Consider the following 14934-nt stretch of genomic DNA (forward strand, 5'->3'; position numbering starts at 1 on the left):
TGGTAAGGATGTTTTACACAGACTCTCTATCGTGAATAATTTAGTTCTTCGCAGAAGGTGAGCTAGGAAAAACACTTGCATGCCTTTTAAAACCATTTCCCTTTTTTTCAAATTTCAATTTGATATTGTTGTGAGCTACAGTGTAGATATGGAATGTGGCGATGTCTTGGTAACTATTTTAAGTGGATTTCAAAGCGGTTGCCAAAGATACAAATCTCTCCGTGACCGCTCGTTCACTTTGTCTTCCTTTACAGTCCGGAATTTGACCCTAATTCGCCTTTCAAATAACCATTATATGAGATTTTTAACTGAGCTGATCGAAGTTATTGCCTTCACTACGTCTCTGACCTAGTTGTGACACCAGCCAAAGTGCTTTACTCTTGATAAACAAAGTATTTGCATCTCTTTACATTTTTAAGAAATGAAGAAACACTGTACGCGAAGCGAAAACAGAACCGCAGGACGTCCATGCTTGCAAGGAAGTGATAAGAAAGATTTGCACACGCGATGATTCTTATGGAGTTTTAAGAAGAAAAAAACAAATCCAGTGGTTTCTAGGGCTACAACTTTATCAACAGGACTGGTCACGTATGAACGAAGGAGCGAATGTCTGTGGATGCATACAGCGAAACGCTGGGAAAAAAGCAACCATGTTTCTCTAGCTGCTTAACTGTGAAAGGAATGGAGTCTAGTAAAGTAACAAAGGTCCAAAGCGAAAAATACCAAAATGGGTTTTTGCGAATGTGGGCGCCAACAAAGAGTGTTGCAGTTAAGCCACCAGTGTTAGAAGTAACAGGAACAAGTGTCATACCTTTTACTAACCGCTATGAAGGAACAGTAGAGGGTGATTTTTCCCCGTCGCAATTATCGCACCAAGAGCATATACAGGGCAACGGTAAAGATATCAGACAAGAAAACATTCTGCTTTTCCTGGGATCATCCCCAGATAAACAGCTCAATTCAGAATATAATGATTTCATTCCACGGCGGCTTATGCGTCCAAACACGAGCCCTAAACCCTTGCAATTTGGAGAGCTCTCGGCGCCACCTTTTAGCTCTTCTCGAGGAGATCATATTTTGCCTCAGAAGTTGAAATTTGGAATCCGCAATGCCGCAAATTTACCACATAGACAAACAGGAATACGCCAAGGAGTTGATAAGAGGCCTAGAGCAGTAGTTAGTTTATGTCGAGCGAATCTTGAGCCCCTGTTGTTGAGTGAAAAACCAGCTGAAAATTTACACGAGGAACTTGAAAGAGAGGAGATTGAGCTGAATAACAGAGACACTGCATCGAAATCGACAGCTGTGAAATCACCATTCCCCTTGAAATGAAGTATCAATGAATGGCGTGACAGCAACTTTCGGACTCATATGCTAGTGGTACAGTTCAAAGCGAATTCAAGACGTTTATTTTACTAAAATCCCCATATCAAAGGCGTTTGAGCTGAGCACGGCGACACCGCTCGACTTTAAAATTTTACAAAAGTCAACACAGCCTTCACAAGTCAGTTTAATATAAATCATCAAGTTTGAGTTGACTAACTTCCGAGGAAACTAGTATTGTTTGTAATAAACTATTTCCAAATTAACTAAAAAATTTTTTTAAGGAAGTATTCAGTTGCGAATTAAAACTTCGATCATTTTCCTTGGAATAGCCAGAGGAGGTATTCTTGCTGTAGCCACTTCTGATGTTAGCAAACCAACGATAAGAGAACAGTAGGATAAAAAAAAAATTGAAGATAGTTTGCACCACGACACAAGATTGAGGCCAAAGGTTTTTCTAGTGTTAGAATTGTTCAGTTGAGGGTACCGTCTCAAAGTCAAGTTGTTTTCTTTACAAAACATGACCCACGACTTCAGCTCGTTTAAGGGGTGTAGGAAGCAAAACTGTTTCGCCATTTTGTATGGAAAGCCAGAACATTATATAATCCTTATTCTTTTGGTCTTAAAGCTTTACCTTGATGTTTTGGCGTTTTGTCAGTGTACTGTGGCAACATAATGCATTATTATGTGGCGCGGTTTTGTCGTTATGTGGTGAGGTTTTGTCATTATGCGGTGAGCTTTTCATAATAATAATAAACTTTATGTGATGAGGTTAAGTCATTATGTGGTGTGGTTTTGTCATTATGTGCATGGTCAGGTTTTTGTCATTATGTGGTGAAGTTTTGTCATCAAGTGACGACGTTTGCTGGTTACGAGTTGTATTTCCATCATGATGTGTTGAGGTCTACTTTTGACATGCTGTGTTTATGATCACATAAAGAGACGACTAGACGTCATAAAAGAACCTCACGACATAAAATGTAAACACAGCTGATGATGGAAACACAACACGCAACCATCAAACCTCGTAACAAAATGACAATACCTCACCTCATAACGACAAAACCACACCACAAAACAAAACTTCGAGACCAAAAGAATAAACAATACTTAAGAAAGTTATGGCTTTCCATAATTTTGTATTGCTAAGTAGTTGGTGACGTGTAATGGCCTGTACCGGAAGAGAAAATGTTTCACCGAGTTGCCAAACGCCATGAAACATCCTTAAGTAAAAGTGTAATCAAAACAACTATGAATGTGGCAAAATGCGACAGTCACGCAAAATTTAAGACGCAATACTCGAGGACACGCATGTTGTATCATTCTTCTGACACTTCTTTTTAATCTTCTTTTACTAAAATCAGTGTCATCACATCAATCAATGTCCATGTTTTAAAAATTTATTTTCAAAGTGCTGATTCGCCATCATTAATTTTGTCTTAAATATTCTATCTGGTAAGCGTTATTTCCAAATGTTTTAATAAAAGTTCTTATGCAGTTTACTTTTTATTTTTAACACATCATTCTTCAAGTCATCAAGGGTCAGTATACGTCTCTGATTTTTTTTTCAGATGTCCCTGCCTTGGAGAGTTCCTTTAACAAAGTTGTTCCTATCCTTCCAAGGCGGACCTCGAATTCTATCCGCCGGATTTCTCAGCATTTACCCTTTCGGCGTTCGTCGTTGGCTTAACAACAATTTTAACTAGCTTTATACACTTTAAATCTCTCTCTCTATACATACATCTTAACTTAGCTCTAAATGAAATAATCATTACGAAATGTAACTTTTGGGATAGTGACGAAGAGAAAAAGATCATCTTAAAAACGAACATGGCGAAAAAATCGATAAGACTGCGAGAAAAATGAAGCTCCAAATTTGGCTTGTTTTTAAGTGGCAAGTCCAAAAGACTCGTGCCAGTAGAGTCGCTTCGATCTCTCCAAGATACTTGGGCAAGATGGAAACGGCTCTGTTAATAGGGTACTCCAAAAGCAAACATGCAGAAAGTAAAATTTAAAATAAAACTATATAAAAATCCCGGAAAAAGCCATTAAAAAGTTTATAAACTTTACACGTTCGCAACTTTTAACTTTGAAAAACCTTGAACGACCCTTCAGTGAGGGAGGGGTTGAGGGCGTGGTAAAAATGAAATGATTTACATAACGTAAAAAATTGCCATGACGGCTGACCGTCACCCTTTGCTTACTCATTCTGCTCGTGAAACAAACCTTATCTTGGTGAATGATTAAAATCAAACGTGAAAACAGAATGCGATCTCGAGCGGCATAAACTATTGACTTTGAAACAATAAAAACTCAAGAAAAACGTCAGGTAATATGATTATTCTATAAGTGAAAATTGACGGGGGTTTGACTGTTTTGATAAAAATGTGATGAATTGGAATGGTCAGTGATCTGAAATTCATGGTGAACATGTCCTCTAAGTTCATTAAGTAAATCCTCTTCTGAAGGTTCAACCAGGCTTGCGCTAAACAGCTGATGAAAACGACCGCCATCTGTCATAGTCGCCTCCGTCTAAAAAGAGAATACACTAGCTCTGATTAGCACTCGTTCCCATTCAGCTCAGGCCCGTTTTAAACGTCGAATTTTACATGTGCCGAATCTAATGCAAATAAGCGACAACATTTTCATTAGATTCCGCATAACAATTTCATTAGATTCGGCACATGTAAAATGCGACGTTTGAAACGGGTCTCAAAAAAGGGATATTTACTGGCTGACAATTATTAAAATTGGCATTTTTACAGCACAAGCGAAGCGTTGCGAGAAACTACTCACTGAACTGGATCAAAAATCTGACATAACAGAGCTTCATTTCAACAAGGAACAACCTTCTGAGTTTATTGTTTAATAATTGCATCGGGTTTCATCAGAAACCCATAAGGGTTGAAACGTGTAACGGCCCCTTGTGGGAAACAAGCTTCTGATTATTCAATTCGCTAAGTACCATATTTGGAACAACAAGAGAGAAACATTCAACCAATCAGTTCGCAAGAACACCGTTACGCAATACCACCAATGTTTTCGCGCGAAATTAAGTGGAGCGAGGGGTTTCCAAATATGGTACTTAGCACTGAACATTCGGAAGCTGCGAACGTGCCTCACACGTTTCAACCCTTATGGGTTTCTGGTTTCATGTATTGCTCTGCAGACACACTAACCTGCAGCTGTTATGATTGCTTCAATTTAAAAGGACAAGCATTTCAAAATTTACTTGGTTCTCCTTTTCATCGCGAGATCAAGTGATTAATTTTCGTGTCAGTAATTAGTTTTACTTTATAGATAAGCAAGCAGTCTTTAACAAAAGACTTCACTAAGAAGCTCTTCTAAAGGAAGCTTCCGTAAAATAGAAAATTGTTCTTAGTATTGTCATAACGCAGATATAGTGGCAAGACCCCTCGGTTTGGCTAATGATTCATGCCCACGTATAGATCGTTTCCACTGTAACGCAACTGTCACGCAACAACAACAAAAAATTCTTTACCAGTCAATGGAAAAGGCCAAGAAAGTGAATTGTTATAAAAGACAAATACATAAACAACTTAGTTATTGGCCGAAACGTTTCAACGCAACTTTTAGGAGCTTTGCATGGAGATGCCATCTTTGTGTACCAAAACTGTACACAAATATGGCCGCCGGAAACAAACGAACACATTTGAAATTCTATTTGCCATGAAAACGGTTTCTTTCCACCCATGAACTGCTAGACATACACATCCACGCAATTTTCTAAGACTTGAAATGTTTCAAATGTTGAAAGTTATAAGGAAAGGTATTTTTTTTTCAACCAGACCGCAGCTGCCTTTGTGTCACGCGTGGTAAAAATTTGAAAATTCAAAAAGCTGTATTTTCAAAACGAAAAACTTTACGGTACTAAAAGCTTGTAAAAATAATTAATTCTAGATTATCTTCCAGGTAGTGAGCGTAAAAATTCCGAAAACCTCACGATTTTGATTTTAGAATTTAATGACGTCACGTGAAAACGATCTATAGAGCACAACCGGTCATTGTTTATACCTGTTAGCTATTGTTTATTTCCATATATGGTGATTTGAGGTAACATGGCGTTTTTGCCCTCGCTTTTCGTGCAGAGCCACAATATTAGACATGGATGCCAAACTGGGTCTCATAACTAATAAGGAATCACACCGCAAGAAAAGCACTAGCCTTGCCTGGAAACTGAAAAAAAGTGGTTCTACAAGACACAGACTATTTGAGTCCACTGACGTAGTAATTAAAGACTGAAGACGTTGAACTATTAGCTGGCGAGCTGTAAGTTGCATCGCAAGATATTAATGCAGTAGATCTCCTGGCTGATATTTTTGTCGGACTTCGGACCAAGGGCTATATATGTCTACGTTGTGGTTTGAAGATTTCTTTACCTCACCATGCACTCACCATAGCCGAAGTCCCTGAGGATCGACGTAATCTCCGCTGCTTGGCCTCCCATTGACTTATAAAAGCCTACAAAAGGTTTTCATAATTTATGAAACGCCTTTATACTAACTCCATTCATTTTCTTTTCCTAAGCGAACCCTGTAAGCACTATCATGGGATTACGAAAATTCGGAGTTATCAAATGAGTTTATTCTCTATTTTCGCATTATCCATAATATACTTTGTTTGCCCAATGGTTTATGCAAAATTTGGAGGGGCAAACAAAGTGTATTATGGGGTATGCGAAATGAGGACGGTTCCTACTATTGTTATTGCGCATACGTTCTACGCATCTCAGGTACTTGGATTTCCCATGAGTGCTACTTACTAATACAGGGACATATTTGCGCGGTTTAAATCTATGAGCAGAAAGCAGGACTTAGCAAGTGCTCTTGGCATCCAAAAAGAAAATTGGAGGTAACTATGCATGTTTCAGAGATAATTAAGCTCCACTTTGGAAAATAACGCCACACACTGCTTTGTATTTTTAAGCTTTTTACACATGTTGTTACTCCCAAGTTTCTTTTTGCATTTTAATAACGGTTGTTAAGATCTGATTTTTCCGCATGTTCATAAACGTGCAAAAATTTATTATTATAATTTCCCAAAGGGGTTCTTCCACTATGAATAAATTACATTTAAAAAGTTATTACGTACAAGATAATGCTAAAAATAAATAGATAAGTAAATGAAAGAATAAAATAGATAACGGTGGCAATAAATAATGGTAATTTAACTGAGTGGAGTGCAATTTGGTCTGAAATCACACGTATGATTTCAGACCAAAATTGCACGACACGAAGTTCAATTACCACTTTATTACATCCATTTAGAAATCACAATCGCTAAAATGTAGGATTTTCGTCAGAGCCAATATTTTATTGATCCAGTTGGGAACAAAAGTTAAAAAATTCGCCACAGGTTTTCTTTGTCTTTCATTTTCCTGCAATATGATTGGTTACCTTAAACAAGCCTTGAAATTTGATTGGTTGTTTTCTTTTAGTGTTCCTTTCTCATTGACTGGGGAAATGGTGCGATTTAGAGCAAATAGTGCGATTTGGGAATAAATCACACTGCTGAGAACCAATCAGATTGCAAGGATCACCATTGATTTCTAAATGGATGTAATAAATGAATTCATCATAAAATAAATGTGAAAATAGTTTACGGCTGCTACGGCAACGACAACGGCACAAAACAGTGATGCCATTGGTTAAAAGAGGAAAAATAATCTTGCCGCACGTGCTGCTCGTGTGGCACGCATTTTAGCAAATATTTTTACGGTACTCTGCATAACAATGACGTGAAATCACCAAATTTGAGATTTCGGCGACAATGTGAACATAAAAATGTGAACGTTTCATTCTCTATTTTTACGGGTAGACTTTCATATACCGGACAAAAATGACGGAGAAGAAAATTGTTATTCCGATTAGGCCTTGATAATTAGGTATTGTTATGTTCGCTTTGTTCTTTTGTGTTTTGTGGACATCAAGTTATTTCGTATCAGGTATATGCATATTGTAAAGATAGACTGGATTGGATTTGTCAAACATGAACTGGATTTGTAAAACATGGATTAAGTTCTTAAAGTCCCTAATAATGCATAGCGGCCGTAACCAACAGATAGTGAATTGATTTTGCTAGCATATATATGAATTCAAAGTTTCATATGTTTCAACTGCGGAATAGAATGGAATAAAAGTTGGAAAGGAATTCCGCAGTTGAAATATATGCCATTTCGTTCATCTCGAACAGGATAAAATTTTGAACTCGCAACTGACTGGCATAATGATTCTCTTATTGCAACTGACGTCATGGGCCGCCATGTTGGTGAAAAGAACAGTAGCAAATAAATATTTTGGGAATTTGACTGTATTATGCAAAACTTTGCTACATCTACTGAAACTAATTTTGCATTATTCCATCTTGCACACTCAGCTTCTGGCAAAGGAAACTAAAACGAATCGTAGAAATGCCGTTGAAGTGAAGGCAGACAACGAAACATTGGCCACTGTGTTTTAAAACATTACTAAATGCCGGTTGGAAAGGAGACCTCGTTAGCTTGTACGGTTTGGTTTTCCAAAGTTTCTTTCAAATGTCGTCTTATACAGGTGCATATGTATGTATAACTTATGAAAAAACAAAAGGAAAATTGCCTTGGGAACATCACGTGGTCTGAAATGGGAAAACAAAACGTTCAAGCTAAAGAGGTCCATTTTACGTTGCTGCGTGCAAAAGATGATGGGGAAAAATGTACTTAGATGCACGCTGCATGCCGCCAATGTTTCTGGTCATTAACACTGAACAATTATTCACCGAAGGCGAGGTCAATGTCGGTGAATAAAAACCGAGACGAAGTAGAGGTTTTTATTCAACGAGCCTGAGGCGAATAATTGTTTTAGTATGACTACATAGGTGGTTAATTGAGAAATATGCATTTTCTTTAAAAAAAAAAAAAAATTTCTTCATCTGTCACCTCGACATAACGCCTTGCGGCCATTTTGAAAAAAAAAAAAACACTTAGGTGATTTTCGCGTAATAATAACCTCAAGTGCAACCAATCAGCACAGAGACTTTTCAATAATCACCTACGTAATCATACTAAAGGGTTTTATTGCGTAGCCGTTGCCATTTATAGGTTAACGGGTTCGAATAATCTCACAGTTTTTTAAATGGCTCGAAGTTGCCAGAAATTCTGAACAAAGTTTACGATAAAGTTGTCGTCGTTCCTCAGTGACGAAGTTCTCCATCATCATGACCAACCGTACGCCGCTCCGTGCTGTTTCCAGCGCTTAGTGTCAGATTCAGTCCAATGGCGACATGATTTGTTCAACAGATTCTGTGCCTCTGAAGCAATACAGTTCTTTTGTTTGGTCGAAAATAGTTGAAAAACCCTATCCAATGACTAAAGACTGGATGCTCGTCAAAACAACACAAACAACAATGATACTCATTCGCAAATCGCAGCTGATACTCGCATTAAGATGTAGCATGCATCATGGTATAGTTATATTCTTGCTGGCTTGTACTAAAGGAACCTTCCTTCGCACATACCAACGTTGCCAAAAACAAGTACATATATAGCAACTGGAGAAACAAAAATTTAATGTTTATAACCAAGAAACAAAGAAAGTTTGAATTTACCTCTAGAATAAGAGCAACAAAGAGGTTAATGACTAGAATGACAGAAATCAAGTACCACGCCACAAAATAAAGCTGCGCCCACCTGAAACACGAAACAGACAATTTTATTTAATACATGTTAAAATCCTTTTCCTCGAATCTCAACGATTGGGTAAAAAATAACATGTTTAATTTTAATCGCGTGTTTGTCGGTCACACAAGGAGCATGTTTTTCCCTGCTCAGTGGCTTCACATTAATTTATTTACACGTTCTTTTCGAGTAATTTATATTCGATCTCAGTCGCTTTGCGGATGGCTCTTTTGCAGAGGGCACCAAGTGATGTCACAACATTAAGTTGGTCTTACCAATTGACAACTTCTGCGTATTCCTTCAGAAAGACATGCCAGTTGTTAACTACCATGAGATCCCACAGCACTACCACGGCAGCCTGCATGAAAATTAATCAGGGCACGAAAATGTCTTTACAGTCAAACAAAGCACAGTGGCCAATTCCCACCATTTACCAATGCGGGTTAACACCAACCAAACACGTACAAGAAAATAACGTTTTAGTAAACTGAGTAAAATTTTTCTCAACGTAGCTTCAGCTCACGCGATGTTTACACCAAACAAGCATCTATGAGTTTTACGTGATGTGCTACCTCGAAAATAGAATTTTGATGTCAAAATAATTCTTCTAGCCGCTTATGGATAACCTCTCGTCTCCCACCCCTTTCGGAGAATCAGAGCCGGTCTCTTGCTAACAATTTGCCGTTCGCCATTTTGGTAAACAAGGTTCACTTTAGTTAATAAACGTGTTCATAACTTGTTTATTGTTTAGTTGAGCACGCCCGCAGGGTAAACAGCACAAATCCAAACTATGTCAAATTAACCCACTTTGAAAATCTTTGACAACTTAAAACTAAGTACATGATAATTTGCGTCTGCCGATTTGGGGAGATGCAAAATTCCAGTGCAATGAATGTAATTTAATACTTACAAAAAAGTCGTCGAAGTTGTTGGCGTAGTACTGTAGCTGGTCAAATGTACCACATTCTTTACTTAACTTCCTGTAAATAAAAACAAATGCAAATACTTGTCAAGCGCCACTTCTTCGAATGGTGAAGGAATTCTTATATTTAACCGGTACTGATCGTATTAGACAATATACTAGCTCGCCAGGCCACTTCTTTTTAATATGATAAAAGGTATATAACCATTTGTTGGAGACTTTAGAAACATATTCACGGTACGCATTCCATCTTAGATCACTGGATAAATATACACCCGGAAATTTTTAATGGTCTACCCTTGCAATGACAGTGCCCGATGAACATATACGGGGGCAACCGACCCAAGTTACGTTTGGAGAAAGTTAACGATAATTTACCTAGTTTCATCTACTCCGACGTTCGATGGATCAGTGACACCAGCAAATAGCATCATACCAAATACAGCAAAAACGTAAAAAACTGCCTGTGGTAAAAAGATACGAGAATCTATGAGCTAAATGATACTAAAGAAACAACCAAGTTTAGGGGAATGCTATACTCCCTACACTTACAATGATTGCTATGTGTATGGTAGCGTTACGCCCAGGGCTATTGTACACTAAGTTTTTAAGTAGGGTTGGTAAAACATTTCTTTACGCTTATCGGTAGCATCTCCGGATATTTCTTCACACTTAAGTTGATAAACATTTGATGAACGTGAAGTTCTAGATATAACTCGTCGTTTTTTACCCAACGAATCAGCCGAAGACAAGCTGAACATTTTATGACGGATACCGGCTAACCAAGGACGACCATAAACACCAACAGCGTAGAAAAGGGACAAAAGCACTTACTGGATTAAGACGAAAATATGAAAGTCCACGCAAGTTTCGAAAATCGTCAGATTCTGTCAACGTCATTTTGCTGGGCCAGAGGTACAGTTAACTGCATACAATATGCTTCTAGCCCATGCTTGCAGACGCATCAATACCTTTTCTTTGTTAAGTACTAAGATGCGCCATTTCTCGAAATATTAAACGAAATAAAACAAAATGATTTTCGCCTGCTCAACTCTACTCACAACCAGACCTTATCCGTTCTACTATGCTAAAAATGAAAAAAAAAAAGGCTAAATGAAGTATCAAATGCATGTCCTTACTACAATAATTCCTGCGAAAGGCCTCAGGTTCTTCAACAACCTCAACAGTGTTTTAAGAATAAGAGAAAGAGCCTGCATGGAAGATAGAAAGAAAAATCATGTAGTGCCGGTCAACGCTTCATTAAAATAATGTAAATTCACAGTCCCCTATTTTCCGACATGTCGTGGAGTTTGTAGGCCAAATTTTCATCATCCTTTAAAAGGTTGGCAACTCATGATTTTATATATAAAGAGCTGGATGTCTCACGGCTTGTCTTCGATCAGTATTTCCCCCTTAAGCATATATGCTTCTGAGGTCATTTCCGAGTTCATGTCCGCCTCCCCTTCAAAGCGAGTGCAAGTACGAAGTTTTTCTTATGAAAATTAGTTTTCATTCATTTGTAAAGTAGAACTAATTACCATCACAAAAACTTCGCACTTAGACTCGCTTTGAAGAGAAGACAGACATCAACTCGGAAATGGCCTATTGTATATATATAGCCTATCTTCTTTCTACGTTTAGAAATTTGGCTACCTTTTGTCACAGCGCGAAAGAAAACTTGCTATGCGCAATCCATGATCGCTGACAATTTCGTTAAGTTTGCGACACGCATGCCTGGTACAATTTTCTGCTTCCTAACGCATGAGGTGACATGTGACGTAAGTCAAATGATCACTTTTGTCGCTACGCAACGCTAGTACATGTTTGACAGGAATAGTTGCACGCTAGAACATAGTCCCCTACCTCCCAGTTTCAAACTTTCAAGGGGGGAGACTGATACTGAGAAAAAAATCTACATCGTCACAGCATTTAGGCTGTTAACGTGGTTATTTATATACAAAGTTAACTTGAAAAGGACTGCCGGTCAGCTGTTATTGACATTGTGCATGCGCCGTCGCTGTACTTTGCACGTGTGGCGGGGTGCCGAGGTTGACCCGAGGCTAGGGTTGCCACGATTACCTCTTGTCAATTGCATCATTTGCTGTATGTCACCTACCCTCCAATCAAGTATTGACAAGTCAATAACACATTATAATATTTATCATTACAACCCACCATTAATTTTCAGGCGATTTTATTGGCTAATTTAAGTCACGTGGTGCAAACCCACAGGACAGTTATCACGCAATAACTCCCGTTTGGATGGATATTTGCCCTGTGAAATTCCGTGCAGATCATTTCCCTTGAAAACAAACAAAGCCAGCGGAAAAAAGGCAGATGAAGAGTTTTCATTTTACATGGGAGATAACAAACTCGTTTTATGGAGGCTAGTAAAAGTGACATTAAAATGCTGGTCGCAAATGCTGTTCTGGAAAGTACGAGAAAGTCAACAAAATATGCTGTCGTCTTGAAGGTGAAGAAAGGTATGAGCACACTGTATAGATTTAATCCTACGTGAACTTAAACTGAGTCATTTTATAGAGCAGAGAATTTAATACAATGTGTTTACCAACTATAAAATAAACCAACCGTTCGAAGGAGAGAAAAATTCCAGCTCCACTTGAAAACACCGGCGTCATCCAGCCTTTGCAAATTCTGTGTTTCATGGTTGAAATTTCTTTTGCAGTAAGAAAAAAGGGCCTTGTTTCGAGTTTTCGACTCGCAGTGACAATTAAAACGATTTAATTTCTTTCATGAGACCGACACGCTTTCTTTCTAGTCAAATTTTAAACAGTGCATCGAAAAAATACGAAGTATCGCCGCCATCAGATCACCACTGGCTTTTTACACTGAAACGGTTTTTTGCGCGATATGAAAATTAAAGGAAAGGATATAAAATAAATAATCCCCTTTCTGGCTTGCTGGTATGTTGGCTGATAATGTCCTTGCCAGAGAGATTGTCCTCAGTCAAAATTTCATATTTGCCCTCGAAGCTTCGCTTCTTGGCCAAATAGTCATTTTTCGGACAATCTCTAAGACGCGGACATTATCAAATTTCTAGTTTCTAAAGAAACTGTGGTGCTGCGTCGGTGGGAGAGTAAAACGCGTTGATAAAGGTCGAATTACCACCGTGAAAGATTTGGAAAGCTGACGAACGTTAATCCTTCGTCAGAGCGAATGACAGTGGAATGACGAAAGGGCTAACGCTCGAAACCTCAGCTTTCCACATCGTTCACGGTGGTAAAGGGTAAAAGTCTATGCTTAAGAGCCAGAAGGCTCATCAGGCCGGCGCTTATCTCCGGTTTCTGTAGCATGAAGCGACTAGGAGTATTTATGGGATGCTAGTCCATCGCAGGGTTACCCCCAGCATTACGCCGGTACCCATTTATACACCTGGGTGGAGAGAGGCACCGGGAGAGTAAAGTGTCTTGCCCAAGAACACAACATAATGTCCCCGGCCAGGCCCCGAACCCGGACAACTCGATCCGGTGTCGAGCACACTAACCATGACGCCACCGCGCCTCCACAGTGGTAATTCGACCTTTATCAGCCTACATACCAGCCACCCGAAGGGGTTTATTTACTAAGTATCGTTATCATATATAAAGTAATGTCCCCTCAACTTGAAGAAATACGAACAAAATACCGTCATTTGTGTCACACAAGGTGTAGAACCTCGAGGAATCTTACCTTAACGTTAGGGACAATTATCAACAGGCGAAATGTGATTAAGATGTTGGTTATTTGCGTCATATTTCTTAGAGATAATGAATAGTCCGATAATACTCCTTTGCTAGCCCTGAATGAAAACAACAGCAACAAAAACCGTTACGCATATAAATGCAAACAACTCAGTGTTTTACATCGTTGAAGGGATATCCTTGTGCTGACAAAGGGTTCCTTTGAATTAACGTTACCCACTCAATCACAATTCACTTCGCGGTGCCTTTTACAGGAGTTTTTAAATTCTCTTGTTTCGAGGCAAGGTTTAAAAGCAGTTGTGTTCAAAAGCAGGACCAGCACAAATACACATTATATAAACAGCAATGAAATACCAAGTGAGCTTTTGCGCGAAAACATGATATCTTCACACGTGAAGATAACAAGTCATCTTCACACGTGAAAAGATCACTGTTGTTACGGCTACATATAAAAATCGCGCCTTTCGCTGCATTTCGTGAAATGATTTAGTATTTCATTGGTGTTTATATAATAAATAGAATATTGCATGCTGCTTGGGGATACGAAATTTCTCCTCTCTTGTTGAGAAATATTTCACTCGTTCGCTCGAAGAGAAATTTCGTATTTCCGCGCGGCCATGTAATCCCGAGCACGTAATATCCTCTATGTCTGTACTTGTAAACCCTGGCTGTATTTTGGTCTGCAAAATGCTACAAAACAATGGGCACAAAGGACCATACATAAATGGTGGTAAGATATCTTTCCTTCAATGTGTCCTTGCTTCGGTTTCTTTGCGCGAGGTGTCACAGTGCGCGGGCTGGGTTTGTTGGTGGTCTCTACCCTGTATAGCCTGAAATGTCAGTCTCGCCCGGGGAAGGCTGAGGGCGGGAGACGACTGACATTTCAGGCTATACCCTGTACCGACAGGTTTGGTTTCCAGTCTGTAACGAGAGGTTTTTCTCCGTGTACTTCGCTTTTCTTTTACCAGCCAGGATTGAGGGTGTCCCGTCTCTCAGTACTACGCAAAAAGTGCTTTAATTTTCTCTTCACAGTCTACTTACTTTGAGAATGGAAAACCATATAGACAAACATGGGCAATCTCTACCAACTGCAAGACAAGAAACACGACAAGATGGGTCAAAAAAAGGAAGAAAGAATTCAAAAAAAGAAAGAAAAAAAAGAACAAAATACATACGTGCGGATGCGATCTCGAAGTGTACAAAGAAAAAATAATAATAAAAGAAAGGAAAAACGGGATAAATAGAAGAGCAAACCTGCATAATTTTCTTGCACTGTTCAAAACACATTTCTATTTTTCTGTATTTCAAAAGACTTT

The 14934-nt window shown here is 38.7% G+C and overlaps 1 protein-coding gene across 1 annotated transcript in view; it reads right to left on the reverse strand.

Moving 5' to 3' along the window:
- Positions 1 to 2637: 2637 nt before the first annotated feature.
- The window catches only part of LOC138043198 (two pore channel protein 2-like), a 49644-nt gene continuing 37347 nt past the window's right edge, over positions 2638 to 14934 (reverse strand). The window contains exons 21-29 of the mRNA XM_068889350.1: positions 14660 to 14706; positions 13608 to 13716; positions 11057 to 11128; positions 10296 to 10381; positions 9906 to 9975; positions 9271 to 9353; positions 8926 to 9007; positions 5740 to 5805; positions 2638 to 3855 (exon numbers count right to left, since the gene is read on the reverse strand). Of these exons, the coding sequence (XP_068745451.1) occupies positions 3667 to 3855; positions 5740 to 5805; positions 8926 to 9007; positions 9271 to 9353; positions 9906 to 9975; positions 10296 to 10381; positions 11057 to 11128; positions 13608 to 13716; positions 14660 to 14706 (804 nt within the window). The 3' untranslated portion in view covers positions 2638 to 3666. The remainder of the gene's footprint in view (positions 3856 to 5739; positions 5806 to 8925; positions 9008 to 9270; positions 9354 to 9905; positions 9976 to 10295; positions 10382 to 11056; positions 11129 to 13607; positions 13717 to 14659; positions 14707 to 14934) is intronic.

This window comes from Montipora capricornis, chromosome 3 (genome assembly GCF_036669925.1).
Source record: "Montipora capricornis isolate CH-2021 chromosome 3, ASM3666992v2, whole genome shotgun sequence".
Taxonomy (NCBI): domain Eukaryota; kingdom Metazoa; phylum Cnidaria; class Anthozoa; order Scleractinia; family Acroporidae; genus Montipora; species Montipora capricornis.